General features: G+C 37.5%; 1 protein-coding gene across 1 annotated transcript in view; it reads right to left on the bottom strand.

The window, feature by feature from the left end:
• TRMT11 (tRNA methyltransferase 11 homolog (S. cerevisiae)) overlaps positions 1-12,337 on the bottom strand; it is a 53,465-nt gene extending 41,128 nt beyond the window's left edge. Inside the window, exons 1-7 of the mRNA XM_012660806.1 lie at positions 12,266-12,337; positions 6,097-6,162; positions 5,151-5,224; positions 2,871-2,952; positions 2,690-2,782; positions 2,317-2,451; positions 1,412-1,568 (exon numbers count right to left, since the gene is read on the bottom strand). Of these exons, the coding sequence (XP_012516260.1) occupies positions 1,412-1,568; positions 2,317-2,451; positions 2,690-2,782; positions 2,871-2,952; positions 5,151-5,224; positions 6,097-6,162; positions 12,266-12,337 (679 nt within the window). The remainder of the gene's footprint in view (positions 1-1,411; positions 1,569-2,316; positions 2,452-2,689; positions 2,783-2,870; positions 2,953-5,150; positions 5,225-6,096; positions 6,163-12,265) is intronic.
• Between the last annotated feature and the right edge of the window lie 285 nt (positions 12,338-12,622).

The following is a 12,622-nucleotide window of genomic DNA, read 5'->3' as shown; positions in this document are numbered from 1 at the left end:
ATAAATAGAACAAATGATAAGGCAAATGAGGCCAAATGTTAATAATAGCTTAAGCTGAGTTAAAGATACATGCATGTTCTTTGTTCTATTTTTATTCCTGTAACTTTTCTGTAAGTTTAGTATTATTTCCAATAGAAAGTTTAAAATGTGGGGGGAGACACTCAGGATAATGAGGATGGGAAAGAAAAGACAGTATGTTGGAGATGGACTGTATGGAGACACTAGTAGAGTGGGAGAAGAACAACTCACGAATGAATTAATTCAACAACGACAAACACAAGAAATCACTCCATCAGTTAGAAATCTCAGCCTTGATACTACGTCTTCCTAATCCTGTGTGGTCATATTGCTCAAGTTAGTGTATGGTCTAATGGCTGGCTGGCAGATCCTAAAACAGAGAGAGGCAGCTCCCTGACAGCAGTTAAGAGAATGAGCTCGGGAGCTAGACTGCTTGAGTCTGAATCCTATGAAACACATATGCTGCATAATCTTGGCCAAGCCACTTAACCTCTCTCTGTGCCATAATCTCAAGAAAATTTTAAAAAGTATGTCCATGTTAGTTGTTATAAGAGTTAAATTAGATAGTGACATTAGAGTGCATAGCATAGTATCTGACACATTTGTCATTCAACAAATGTTAGCTTTGCATCACCAATACCCAAAGGGAAAGATGGCTATAGGGAGAAGCTCTGACCACAAACTTGGCCACAATGGGTTTGGCCAGACAAACCTAACTGTGAGTACTCCCTGAGTATGGTATGGGCAAGATCAAGCAAAATGAGCTGGAGGAGGAAAAAGTCTTCAGAGTCAAATGAAGTAAACTCGGCATTTTAGGATTTCCACAAAAAGTTAATTACAAGGGCATCCCAAACAAGTGAACACAGAACCCGGCTCATTGCCACAGTGGCCTCTAGCCCATTAATATTTCATCATTTTTCTTATTTTCATACCTATTTATAAACCTCCACAAACCAAATCAAAAACAGAATACACTAACTATTTTTTTCATCTAAATATATGGTTATTAACTTAAAAGGATAAATCCATCTTATCATTTAAATCTCTCTTCCCCACCAAGGGTTTTCCTATCCATATAAACTATACAGCTTTACAACATTTCCACAATGTATAATATTGTAAGTTCTTCTGCTATTAAAAAAAATTAGATGTATGCTCCCCCCTAGTGGTTTACTTGGAATAAGACCCACAAAATTCTATCTGCATAATCTCTGCAGCGGCAAAAGTGTTAAATACCAGCTATTATGCAAGTATGTGGTTGTCTCTTAGCCACTATTCAGTGATAATTAAAAGATTATTCTGTACATTTAATCTTTTAGCAAAAATATTGCTATGGGCTTCACTAATACAAAAGCAACATCTCCATACTAGCTTAACAGTTAAATAAAAATACCTGTTCCAACAAATGGATCAAAGACAATATCATTTGCTTTCACTTTTCCATGGTTAGCCATGATGAATGATAAGCCAGCATCCATGCTTGTATTTCCAATAAAGTGTCTCTTTTTGACACTGTATGACTCAATAAGCTCTCTCTGTCCATCTGCAATCTAGATCAGAGATATTTCTCCAGTTAGTATAACCATACAGATCTGAGATAATCCTACACAATAAAACCACAGTATCTTGCTGACAAGAACTTCTTTCCACTACTACTGCTATAAACTTGTTCTTTGAAAATAATGTGATTGTGGTCAGTCAGACCAAACCTTTTCTTTCTTAATGTCCTTCCATTTACTTTGTGTTTTCAAACCAAATATGAATTGAATTTGAATGCAATTATTCCAGGGGTTAATAAATAGTAAACTTGGCCCATTTCTTTTTTCTCCTAAATAACAATAATCTGTAATGTAAGTCACAGCTTCCATTCACTCACTGACAGCCTTAGAGAAGTAGGCAGAACTGCTCTACGGCAATTCTATTTATATTCAGAATGGAAGACCTAGATTGGAGATCTCCACAAATGAGACCCCTCAACTATCACAGCATTCTGCCTTTTCTCTGGTTTATCAAAAAAGCAGTCCAGATGTCTGAAAAGTCTTGTTTTAATATTTCCAGGTACATCACACCCTCCCTCAGCCCTGTATCTAACAATCTAGCTAGCCTCTTGTAGGTGGTAATCTCTGGGGGAAAAAAACCAACAAACATAATCACGCACTCTAACTGATTTTGATCCATACAGTAGTTCTGACTCTTTAGCTGCTTTAAAGTTCTACATAATAAAGAGTCAAAAACAAAGACCTAACATTTAGCATTTAAAGAAAGAAACTAAAATAAGTAGAAAGAACACTTGCTTACCCATCTACCAAAATAAATATTATGTGGATTCTCAGGGATGCGGTTTGGGTCCAAACCATAATCCTCCAAAATAGAGAATATATGTTGTGGCTTCTTTAAATTCACTTTTCCTTCAAATGGCAGGAATTCAAGTGCCTAAAGAATAAAAGTAATTCTAATGTCCTGTAAAAATGTACAAAGAAAAATAGTGCTTATCTAATAATATCTACCTTATAAATTTAATGTCAGCATTAAATAAGATAAAACATGAAAAGCACTTAGCACAAAATGTGGTACAAAATAAGCATTTAACAGACCTTAGGTATTCTTATTATCAACAGTGGCTAGACTACATTAATCCTGTAGGTTTTCTGTTTTTGCCAAATTCACTTACATCTATTCGTTTGACTTTTTCTTCTTGTGTCAATGTTTTATTAAATGTGTGAATCTTTATTTTATACGTAGAGTCTGAATGTAGAAATGGAATCTAAAAGAAAAGCAAATTGGTTTTTTAAGCTTAATAATTCTACAGAATCTGCACATATGCCAATATGAAACTACATTTTACTACGTACCATCTTCTCCGCAGGGTAATTTTTAAGAGAATTGTACAGCTCTTCAGGAGATTTTCCATGACCCCATAGCTCAAATATAGACCTAGGAAATAAATGATTGGCTCTAACCTCAGGAAAGAACTCAGTTCACACAGTGATACATAACAGTTATTTTACTAGTTCGTTGCGCCCACTCCACTAAAACAATTATTGTCTATGTTTTCTAAGCTATAAATGAAAAATCTGTTTCCTGGAAACAAATATATCTTCAATCCAAACCACACAGAGAAGTTGAGGAAATTCAATATAAGCCAGGAGTTTTCCAAGTTTTCATCATATTTTTATACTATAACAAATGATGCCATAAAATCACTTAGTTATTTTAATGAAATGGGTAAAAAGCTACAGAAAATCCAATTTTTCCCTGTGTCTTCTCCATAAAACAAAAAGAACAATGATCAGACTAAAATGTTACTGTAATATTAACATTTAGCTATGAGTTAGTAACATTTAATAACTAAGTTACTCAAAATATTGAGATCTAACAAGGTAGGTACCCAGGTGCTTGCTATATTTTTCACTTTTTGTGTTATGCTCAAAATATTTCATGTTAAAAATAACTTAAGTGCACATATAAGAATAACATTCGTTGGATGTTGGGCAGGGGGAGGGGGAGGGGGGAGGAGGGGACGGGCATATGCACAAACAATGAGTGTGATGCGCACCTCCCGGGGAATGGACACACTTGAAGCTCGGACTTGGGGGCGGGGACAAGGGCATCATACGTAACCTAATCATCTGTACCCCCATAATATGCTGAAATAAAAAAAAATAATAATAATTAAAATGAACTTTCAATCCCTAAACTACCACAGAAAAAGTTGAATTTAAGTTAGTTTTGAATCTAAAAAGTCTATCTCCTTGTAGTACAGCTAATGTTACAATTAGATTGTGAATTTTATCCTTTGAAAACAAATTCCTCCTTTTCTATCTATTGAATTTATAGAGAGAAGGCCTCCACAGTAATAGTACTCTTACTTTGCTATCATTGAAGGTATACCTCAGTTATACAAAATATACAGAGAATAAAAAGCAACCAAAGAGATGATTATATAAGCATTATACAATTATTAATTACACCTAAATCAAATATATGCATCAGAAGATAAGAGCTTTGAAAGAAGTGTACAAGTTCTTAGTACTCAAGTAGCTATCTTAAACCTAATAAGCTGTACCTTTGGAATTCAGGCACCTCTTAGAGCCATAAATTTTAATATGTAAATTTGAAATAGTAATTATTCAAAAGGTGTTTTTTAGTTATGTTTCAGTTTTCTAGTCATTTTTATTTAATAATAAGACTTAATAACAAGCTTCAGTTTAAGAGATTAGATTTAGAGCTCCAGGTAGCTCTCAACGGGATGAAGTTAACTAAACATGGGATTGTATCCAATTTAATAATAACAGCAATTACTTATGACAATATAAAGCATCACTAACCATGTTAACAAAACTAGATATATGTAAATTTTTATTGGCATTGCATTATCAAATATAATTTCTAAGGAAAAGAAAGTTTTCAGCAATCTGTCAAAATGTTCAGGAAAAAAAGTAGCTCAAAGATAACACAAGCTGTTCAATCTTTAAGACGTTAGTTGAACATGCAGTTTAGTTTTCAAATCTGATGACAGAAAATGTTCCAATAGTGGGGAAAAAAAAAAGAAATGAAAGAAAAGGAAAAAAAAGAGCACATACCAATGATAAAATCCAGAAACACTCAGGATAAATGATCAACATCATTACATTAATTCATACCAAGATGTAATATTATCAGAATTCCCTTCTCTAACAAATAAAACAATAAAATATATTTCATTCCGGTCTCCACTTTTTGTCATCTTACACTTCACCAAAATTCTCATCCAAATAAAAACCAACTATAAGAAAAGCATTTTCAATAACTTGGTTACAACTAAACGTGGCATATACCCTATGTAAGAACGTGGCATATACCCTATGTAAGAACATATTTACATCTCATACTATACTGCTGCCAATATGGAAGTTTAAAAAAATTATTCTAAAATAAGTGTTTCTGCATTTCCCCCGAGATCTCTCACACTCGGTTTCAGCAGATAAGTCTCCTGTGTTCCCCTACCGCCACCCAGTGGCAGGCACATGTAACTGCAACCTAAACTGAGCTACCTCCACACCAGTCCTTTCTGTCGATACAGCAAAAAGTAGGACTGAGTAGTTATGAGAACTACGTGTTCACTCACACAGAAGAACATAAGTTTCTCTTACTTGGCACACACTGTCCGTTTCATTAAGTTTCTTGCAATTTCTTCAGAGGGAATGCTAAGGATCCAAAATGGTGACTGAAAGAGATAACAACATACCACTTAATTCTAAGTGGTTACATGGCTTCATATGCTTTTATTAAAGATATGAATGAGGAGAAATTCCAATTTCTACTTTCATATAAGAATACTTGATTAGGATAATATAGTACAATTAAACTTAAATTTAGGGTTTTTTTTGGTCAAACTACACCAAAAGAAAAATACAAAATTAACCCTAAATTTAAATTTAATTTGCTGATACTTTCATTAATAGAGTCATTTATAAAAGTGTTCTTAGATGGTACTATATTACCCTCATTTGATTTTTTACTATTGGAGCGACTTTTATTTTGGTTAAAGTCAAATCAAGTATTCTTACATCCATGGTAAGAAGCACTACAATAGGAAAAAAAGTACATGAAGAAAAGACTGGAAGGCAGCATCCACAAATTATAAGTCATGTCAAGGAGGAAGAACTGTGAATGACTTTTTTTTCTATTTTCCAAACTTCCCTAATACACTGACAAACTACAAATACAAAATTTAAATCTCATAAACTCACAATCTTACATAATGAACAATATCAAATTTTTAAATGTTTCCCAATATAAGCCCAATACTCAGCTAAATTCTAAATTCTAATTCTAAATACACATCAACAGAAGCCAGCCCTTTTTTCATTGAAAGGACAGATACAAATTATGGTACAACTGTTCAATTAAAAACTAATAAATGAATATTAGAAATATTTTCCAAAACCACAATTTTTCCAAAATATTCTTTTTACTCCATTGCCTCTAGAAACAAATACAAGTAAGCATACAAATATGAATTTAAAATAAGCACTTCTCTTCAAATCCAAGGTTCTATTATAAGTATACATATGATCTAATGAAAACTCAACTTACCTTTCCATAAGTTTCCTGACTGCTAGTGAACTGACCTCCAAAAAGTGAAAGCAAAGACTTTATTTCCTATATTGAAAATATTATAGAAAGAATACACTTTAACACAGGTATAATATGATTAAAAAATTTTTAAAAAGTGGGCTGATGGCCTACCTAAGGCATTTAAGTTTCAACATCAGATAATTATGATTCAGGGTTCTGAAAAAATGTAATAGTAATAACCACGGTCAAACAATTTCTGAGAAATTTTAGATAACAGGAGAGTTGCCAAAGATTTCATCAGAAGAGTCCTGATTTTGAAAAGGGAAAAAATAGATTATAGAAACTACAGATTAGTAAACCTGACAATTGATCAGTAAAAATGAAATGAATAATTAAACAGATGATTTGAGGATGTTTGGAAATAAATAAACAGGGAGCATCACTTGGATTTAACAAATACATTAAACTCCTCTTCTTTCTGGATAAAATTACAGAACTAGAAAGCAAACTAACCCAATAGATACCTTAAAAGTGTCATCCATGCAGAATTAACATCTGTTCAGATAGTATACACATACATTTGAAGCCATCACTTTATACTGATAAACACAAGATGACTATACAAATTTTATGACTTGTACTACCAACAAATTATCTCCTTAAATAACATAAAGACAGTAGAATCCCACTCCTCTGTGTAGCTCTGATGGAGGAAGTAACCCAATAAGAAGTGAATGTCCCCACGGTTGGCTGCTGACAACCCCCTTTCCTCCCAACCAGAAGGAGCCTTTGATACCAAGGCCACCGTGAGCCACAGCCATTAAAACTGAAACATATACCCAGACCAGGAAGTTCCCCACTCCAAGATCATTTTATATTAAAGCGTGTTGCAAAATCGGCTTTACCTTTAATACATCCAACCACAACCAAGTTAAAACACCCAAGTTTGCTGGCTGTATCTGAAAACACTGTTAAAAATCAGCAAAGGTTTGAACACAAAGATCCTAAAAGTGATGGATTATCAGAAGTTGTATGGCACAGCATTAGTTCTACTACCCAAAACTTAAACAACCATTTAAAATTGAGAATAAGTATGATAACCTCAGTTTCAAATTTAAAAGCAAAACATGTTTAAACTACTCCATCACCAACTTGGCAAAGCAAAACACAAAATTTTCATTAATTGTATGGCAAATTCACTTTCCAGTTAAGAATCTTTCTACGTTAGGAACAAAAGAGAATTTATATTGAGCATTGGATATAAAAATGTGGCATGATCTGGGGCACACATGATGCATTAACTCACATGAACTTTTTAGTTATTTCAGCCACTCACTTTTTCATCCATTTAGGTTGTTTCAGGACCAGCAGTAAAATCCAGGTGTCTAAACTTTACTTTTAGTATAGTAAGACAGCTGCCAACTAAAACTGGCCCTAATTAAACTCTATCAGAGGTAAAACTGGACCACACTTACATTTCTAATCTCTCATTTGAATTCACAAAGGCGGCCTCTCATTACAGCTTTGTTGCCTACCAGTTTATTGCAGTAAATGGGCCCAAAAGTACAGACTGTCCTTTTCACCGCCTTCCCCAGAAGGGATCCTGTTTCACTCAACTCAACATATTCAGCAACTAATACATCCAAGACACTGAGCTATATACAAATAAACACATATTTATCTTCAGGAGCTTAAGGTCTAGGAGAAATAAAATATTTAACCTCACAACTGAAGGATGTGAAACAATACACATTCTTAAAGAAGTAAAAGCAAAAAAGTATTAGAGTATAAAAGAGGAAAAGATTACTTCAGTGTTAGAAGGGATGTTTCATGGAAAGTGACTTAAGCCCTGAAAAACAGGAAGAATCTAAAACAATGACCAGAGGACTTCCACTTCCAGGGATGGCAGACTAGGTAATTCAGATTAAGCCTCCTGCTAAGAAGAGCTAGAAAAGCTGGACATCTACTTGAAGGCATAGAAAGAGATCAAGAATTACCAAGCCACAATCCAGGACAGAACAGAAATTCCAAGGTGGAGCCACTTTTTCCCTAAGACATTTATCAATTCCAAAAGCAGATATGAGAGTAAACAGCCCTTTTGACAATCTGATGGGGTGAGAGAGACAAAAAGCATTATAGGGCCACACATGGGGGACAAAGGAGACTTGATAAGCCACCCAGTTCAGATTAGGATCCCAAAAAGCTACAGACCCTCAGGAATATGTGGGAATCAGAACACAGAGTTTAATGCCTGAAAATGAGTTAAAGGGATCCTAGATTACTCATGCTCCTATGTGGTCCTATCTTCTTCAAGAGGATGCATGTCATCCTAGGCCTCAAATTATTTCTTCAAATAAATTTTCAAATACAGCATCCAGCACATATGAAAAAGAACCAAAAGAAACAATAAACAACAGAAACAGACCAAAAGGACACCTTTTATCAGTCACATATTTTAACATAACTATGCTTTCTATATTGAAGGGGATAAAAGACAAAAATTAAGAATTTCATCAGAGGAGGAAAAACTACAAAAAGGAAATTACAGATCTGAAAAAGAATCATGTGGAAAATATAAACCTAAAATAAATACATAGATAAATCTAAATGAATATTGACTATATAAAGTCAATAAATCAAAGAATGGAAGAGGAAAGACTCTGACCAGACTAAAGGGAGCACAGGAAGTAAAGGTCAAAGCAGGAAAATGGAGGGCATCGTTCAGGGAATAATGGGGAGTCAGTTGTGGCTCCCACTTGGAGGAAGTGGGAGAATGAAGAAGAAAACCAGGCAGTGGTGGGCCTTGAATGCCAGACTAAGGAGCAAGGAGGACATTAAACAGAACTGAGCTTCTGGAAGATCAAACTGGCACTAGGGTAATACAGTAAGAAGAATTTAAGTGGGAAGAACAGGTAAAATCACCAAGTGCTAGGGATATGATTCTGGAGAGCACAGCCTAACCACTCCATTCTCACTACATTACCTTACTTTAGGCACTCACCCTCCTTGGCTCCTACCAAGTTCCACTCCAGTATAAGTCTGCAGTCATGCCCCCACCCCCCCCACACACACACCCCTACTGGTCTGTGGCCTGTAAGGAACTGGCCACACAGCAGGAGGTGAGTAGCCGGTGAGCTGAGCAGAGGGCCAGCAGCCAAGCTTCATTTGTATTTACACCTGCTCCCCATCACTCGCATCACTGCATAAGCTCTGCCCTGTCCGATCAGCGGTGGCATTAGATCCTCATAGGAGCGCAAACTCTACTGTAAACTGCACATACAAGGGATCTAAGTTGCCTGCTCCTTATGAGAATCTAATGCCTGATGATCTGAGGTGGAGCTGAGGTGGTGATGCTAGTGCTGGGGAACAGCTGCAAATACAGATTATCACTAGCAGAGAGGTTTGACTGCACAATAAATGTAATGAGCTGAGTCATACTGAACTGTCCCCCGCCCCTAGGTCCATGGAAAAATTGTCTTCCATGAAACTGGTTCCTGGTGCCAAAAAGATTGGAGACTGTTGCTTTAAGTGGTATCTTTTCTCTGGTACTCCAGAATTATCATTCTAAAACACAAACGATCTTGTCACTTCTTGGATAAAAAAAAAAAGTCAGTGGCTCCCCATTAAATCTAAAAGAAAATCCAAACTCTTTGGAATGGTATCAAAACACTCCCAAATCTGGATCCTACCATCTCTTTAGTCTCACTGCCCACTACTTCATCCTCTGTTGCCAAGCCTCCCAAATTGTCAACCAGTCACGCCTCTGTGCCTTTAAGCCTACTTTTGTTTTCTCAAAGAAGTGGGGTTTTCCAGTCCCCTTCACTAATAGAACAACTTCTTTATCAATTAATACTTAATTAAAAATGACTTCCTCCATGAAACTCAAAACATTAATACTGAATCAATGCTACAATCTTCTTTCATATTCCCAGGCCAATGAGTTGAGTAATACTGAAGAAAATCACGGAATCTTTGCACAATTATAACACAAATATGTGATCTCCACTTTCAGCTAACTTTTCAGCTTTGCTCTAATACCTGTATTCTTCTCTACTCGATGGTTTTACTTAGCCTTGACAATTCTCTCCTTTGCTCTCAATGACTATTTTAAATTTTGCTATTTTTCTCAATTTCCCCATTCAACTGTTGGCATATCATCTCTCAGGAAATAACTTCAACTCATCCATTACCTAGAAAACAGGCCCTCTGGCAACTACCCCCTACCCATCCTAACTAGCCTTTGACCAATCTCCCCTTCTATTGAAAGGGTAACACCTCCCACTGTGCCCTTATATCCATTCTCCTCTTCCCCTCAGCCTATAAACACACTCGAGCTCAATCCTTCTGTCGAAGGAGTTCTCCCTAGACCCTAGGTCCCCCTCAAACTGTTAACCAATCTCTTACTTTCCCTTCTATGCTCTAATTAAGAGCAGTCTACCTTATCTCCCCTTCCTTATTTTCCAGTGACTACTAAACCAAGCAATCTGGCTGCTCCTGCTAAAACTCTACACAACAGCTCTAGCAAAATCACTGACTAATTACTTTCTAACAGAGAGTATCAATGAACATTTTTTCATTCTTTTCTAACCAAAAAACAACTGCATTCAACATTATCAATTTTTCCCTGATTCCTAAAACTTTGCCCTCCTAATTTCTGTGGCCTCACATCCTTCTTATTCTGACACTTGCTAATCTTCTTCATGGCCTCCCCTTTCTGACGCTCCCTTAGTATCAATACTTCCAAGCATCTGTACTTAGGCTACTACTCTTTTAACACTATGCTTTGAGTTATTTCATCTTCTCTCCTAGTTTTCATATGCAGAAGACTCTAAATACTTACTGCCAGTCCAGATCACTCTACCGTGCTCTATGCATACTCATATATCCACTGCCTCCTAGTCGTCTACACTTGATGTGCATGTCACACCTGCACATCAAATTCAGTATAAACAAAATTTAAATCATACATCTGCCTGCGTTCCCTATTTTAAATGGAGACACTACTATACCCACCCCAGAGTCATCCTTCACTGGTCCCTCTTCCCCCCACAGTCAATCAATCCAGACCTAATGATTCTATTACCTAAATATTTTCCCAACCTATTCCATTCTCTCCCCCCTTGCCCTAGGTCAGGCCTGCTTAGTCTATTAACAAGACTATTCCAACGGGCTCCTAACTAGTCCCTGATGCCAGTCTTATTCCTCTCAAATCCATCTTCCATATTGCTATCAAAGTGATTTTTTTAAAAAAAAAAATTGATCCTTTCACTTCTATACTTAAAACTATTCAATAAATTCCCCTTCCAAGCTCCAAGGTATTCAAGGCTTTACATTTTCTAGCCCGTACCTACCTCTCTTGCTCTCTTCTTACCACTCTCTGTCACACATCTGGTGATTAAGTAGTAATGAACATCTTGTAATTCTAACTTACATATTTCCCTCCTTGGCCCAGCTATCTCCTACTAATCCTTTAGTTCAAGTGTCATCCCTGTATGGAAGGCCTTTCAAAGGCCAACATCCCCCATCCTTCGGATGGATTAGATTTCCCTTCTATATGCTCTCATCATATTCCCCTGTGCATCTCTCTATCATTGCATTTACCAACAGTATTTTATAATTCTACCATATGCGCCTGCTCAGCTGTTAGTCTAAACAGTAAGCTCCTTGAAGGAAGAGGCTGTTTTTGTCATCGTTATATCCCCAGCTCCCACACATTCGATTACAGGCATACTGAAAATGTTTCTTGAATGAATAAATAAAACAATTTTCCCAACTTCTCTATCATCTAATTCCCACCACGAACCCCTCCACCGAGTTTGACTAGCATATTCTGACAGTTAAAACACTACCTTGCATTTCTGTCAGATGTCTCTATCCTCCGCTAGACGAAAAGCTCCTGGAGGGAAAGGACCCGTCGTATTCACCTGCCTAACTCCGGTACTTGGCACGCAGACATAGGAATGGATGAAGATGCTTAGCCAGACTTCTCTCTCACACATCCTCTGCCAAGCGCGCCCCGCCCAACCGGCCAAAGGATTGTACTGGGGACGCATGATCTGCCCCGACAAGCACAGATCCCGGAATCCCAGCATCGTCAAGCTCTGCGGGTCACTCCCACCCCCACACCAACTCCACCCCGCTGTCCTCTCCGTCCGGTCGGAAGTTGCAGAGGGCGCTACGGGCTCACCGGCAGGCGGAACTCCAGGTGCTCCTGCGCCATGAGCAGCAGATACCTGTTCAGGGTGCACGGCAGCGCCATTGCAGCTGCCCCCCGTGCGCCTGCGCGGCCCGCGCGAGGGCCCACCCCCTTCTCTAAAGAGCCAAGTCTCCGCGGAGACAGAGCCTGAGGACCGGAAACGGAAGCTCGGCGAGGCGGATCCTGTCCCGTTGTTCCTCGCGGCCGGAGTCTGAACCCTGGTAGTGTGGGAGGCGTTCCCTTAATCTGTCACGCAGGGGTCTCCAAGAACGAGTAGCTCGTGCCAGCGGCCGCATTGTTTTCAGGAGCAGGTTGCAATAAAACATAGTTCCCAGTGATCCTTCCACC

Source organism: Propithecus coquereli, unplaced genomic scaffold (genome assembly GCF_000956105.1).
Source record: "Propithecus coquereli isolate 6110/MARCELLA unplaced genomic scaffold, Pcoq_1.0 Scaffold68, whole genome shotgun sequence".
In the NCBI taxonomy this organism is placed as follows: domain Eukaryota; kingdom Metazoa; phylum Chordata; class Mammalia; order Primates; family Indriidae; genus Propithecus; species Propithecus coquereli.
Note: the sequence above shows the minus strand (reverse complement) of the source record. Positions and strands in the feature narration are given on the sequence as shown.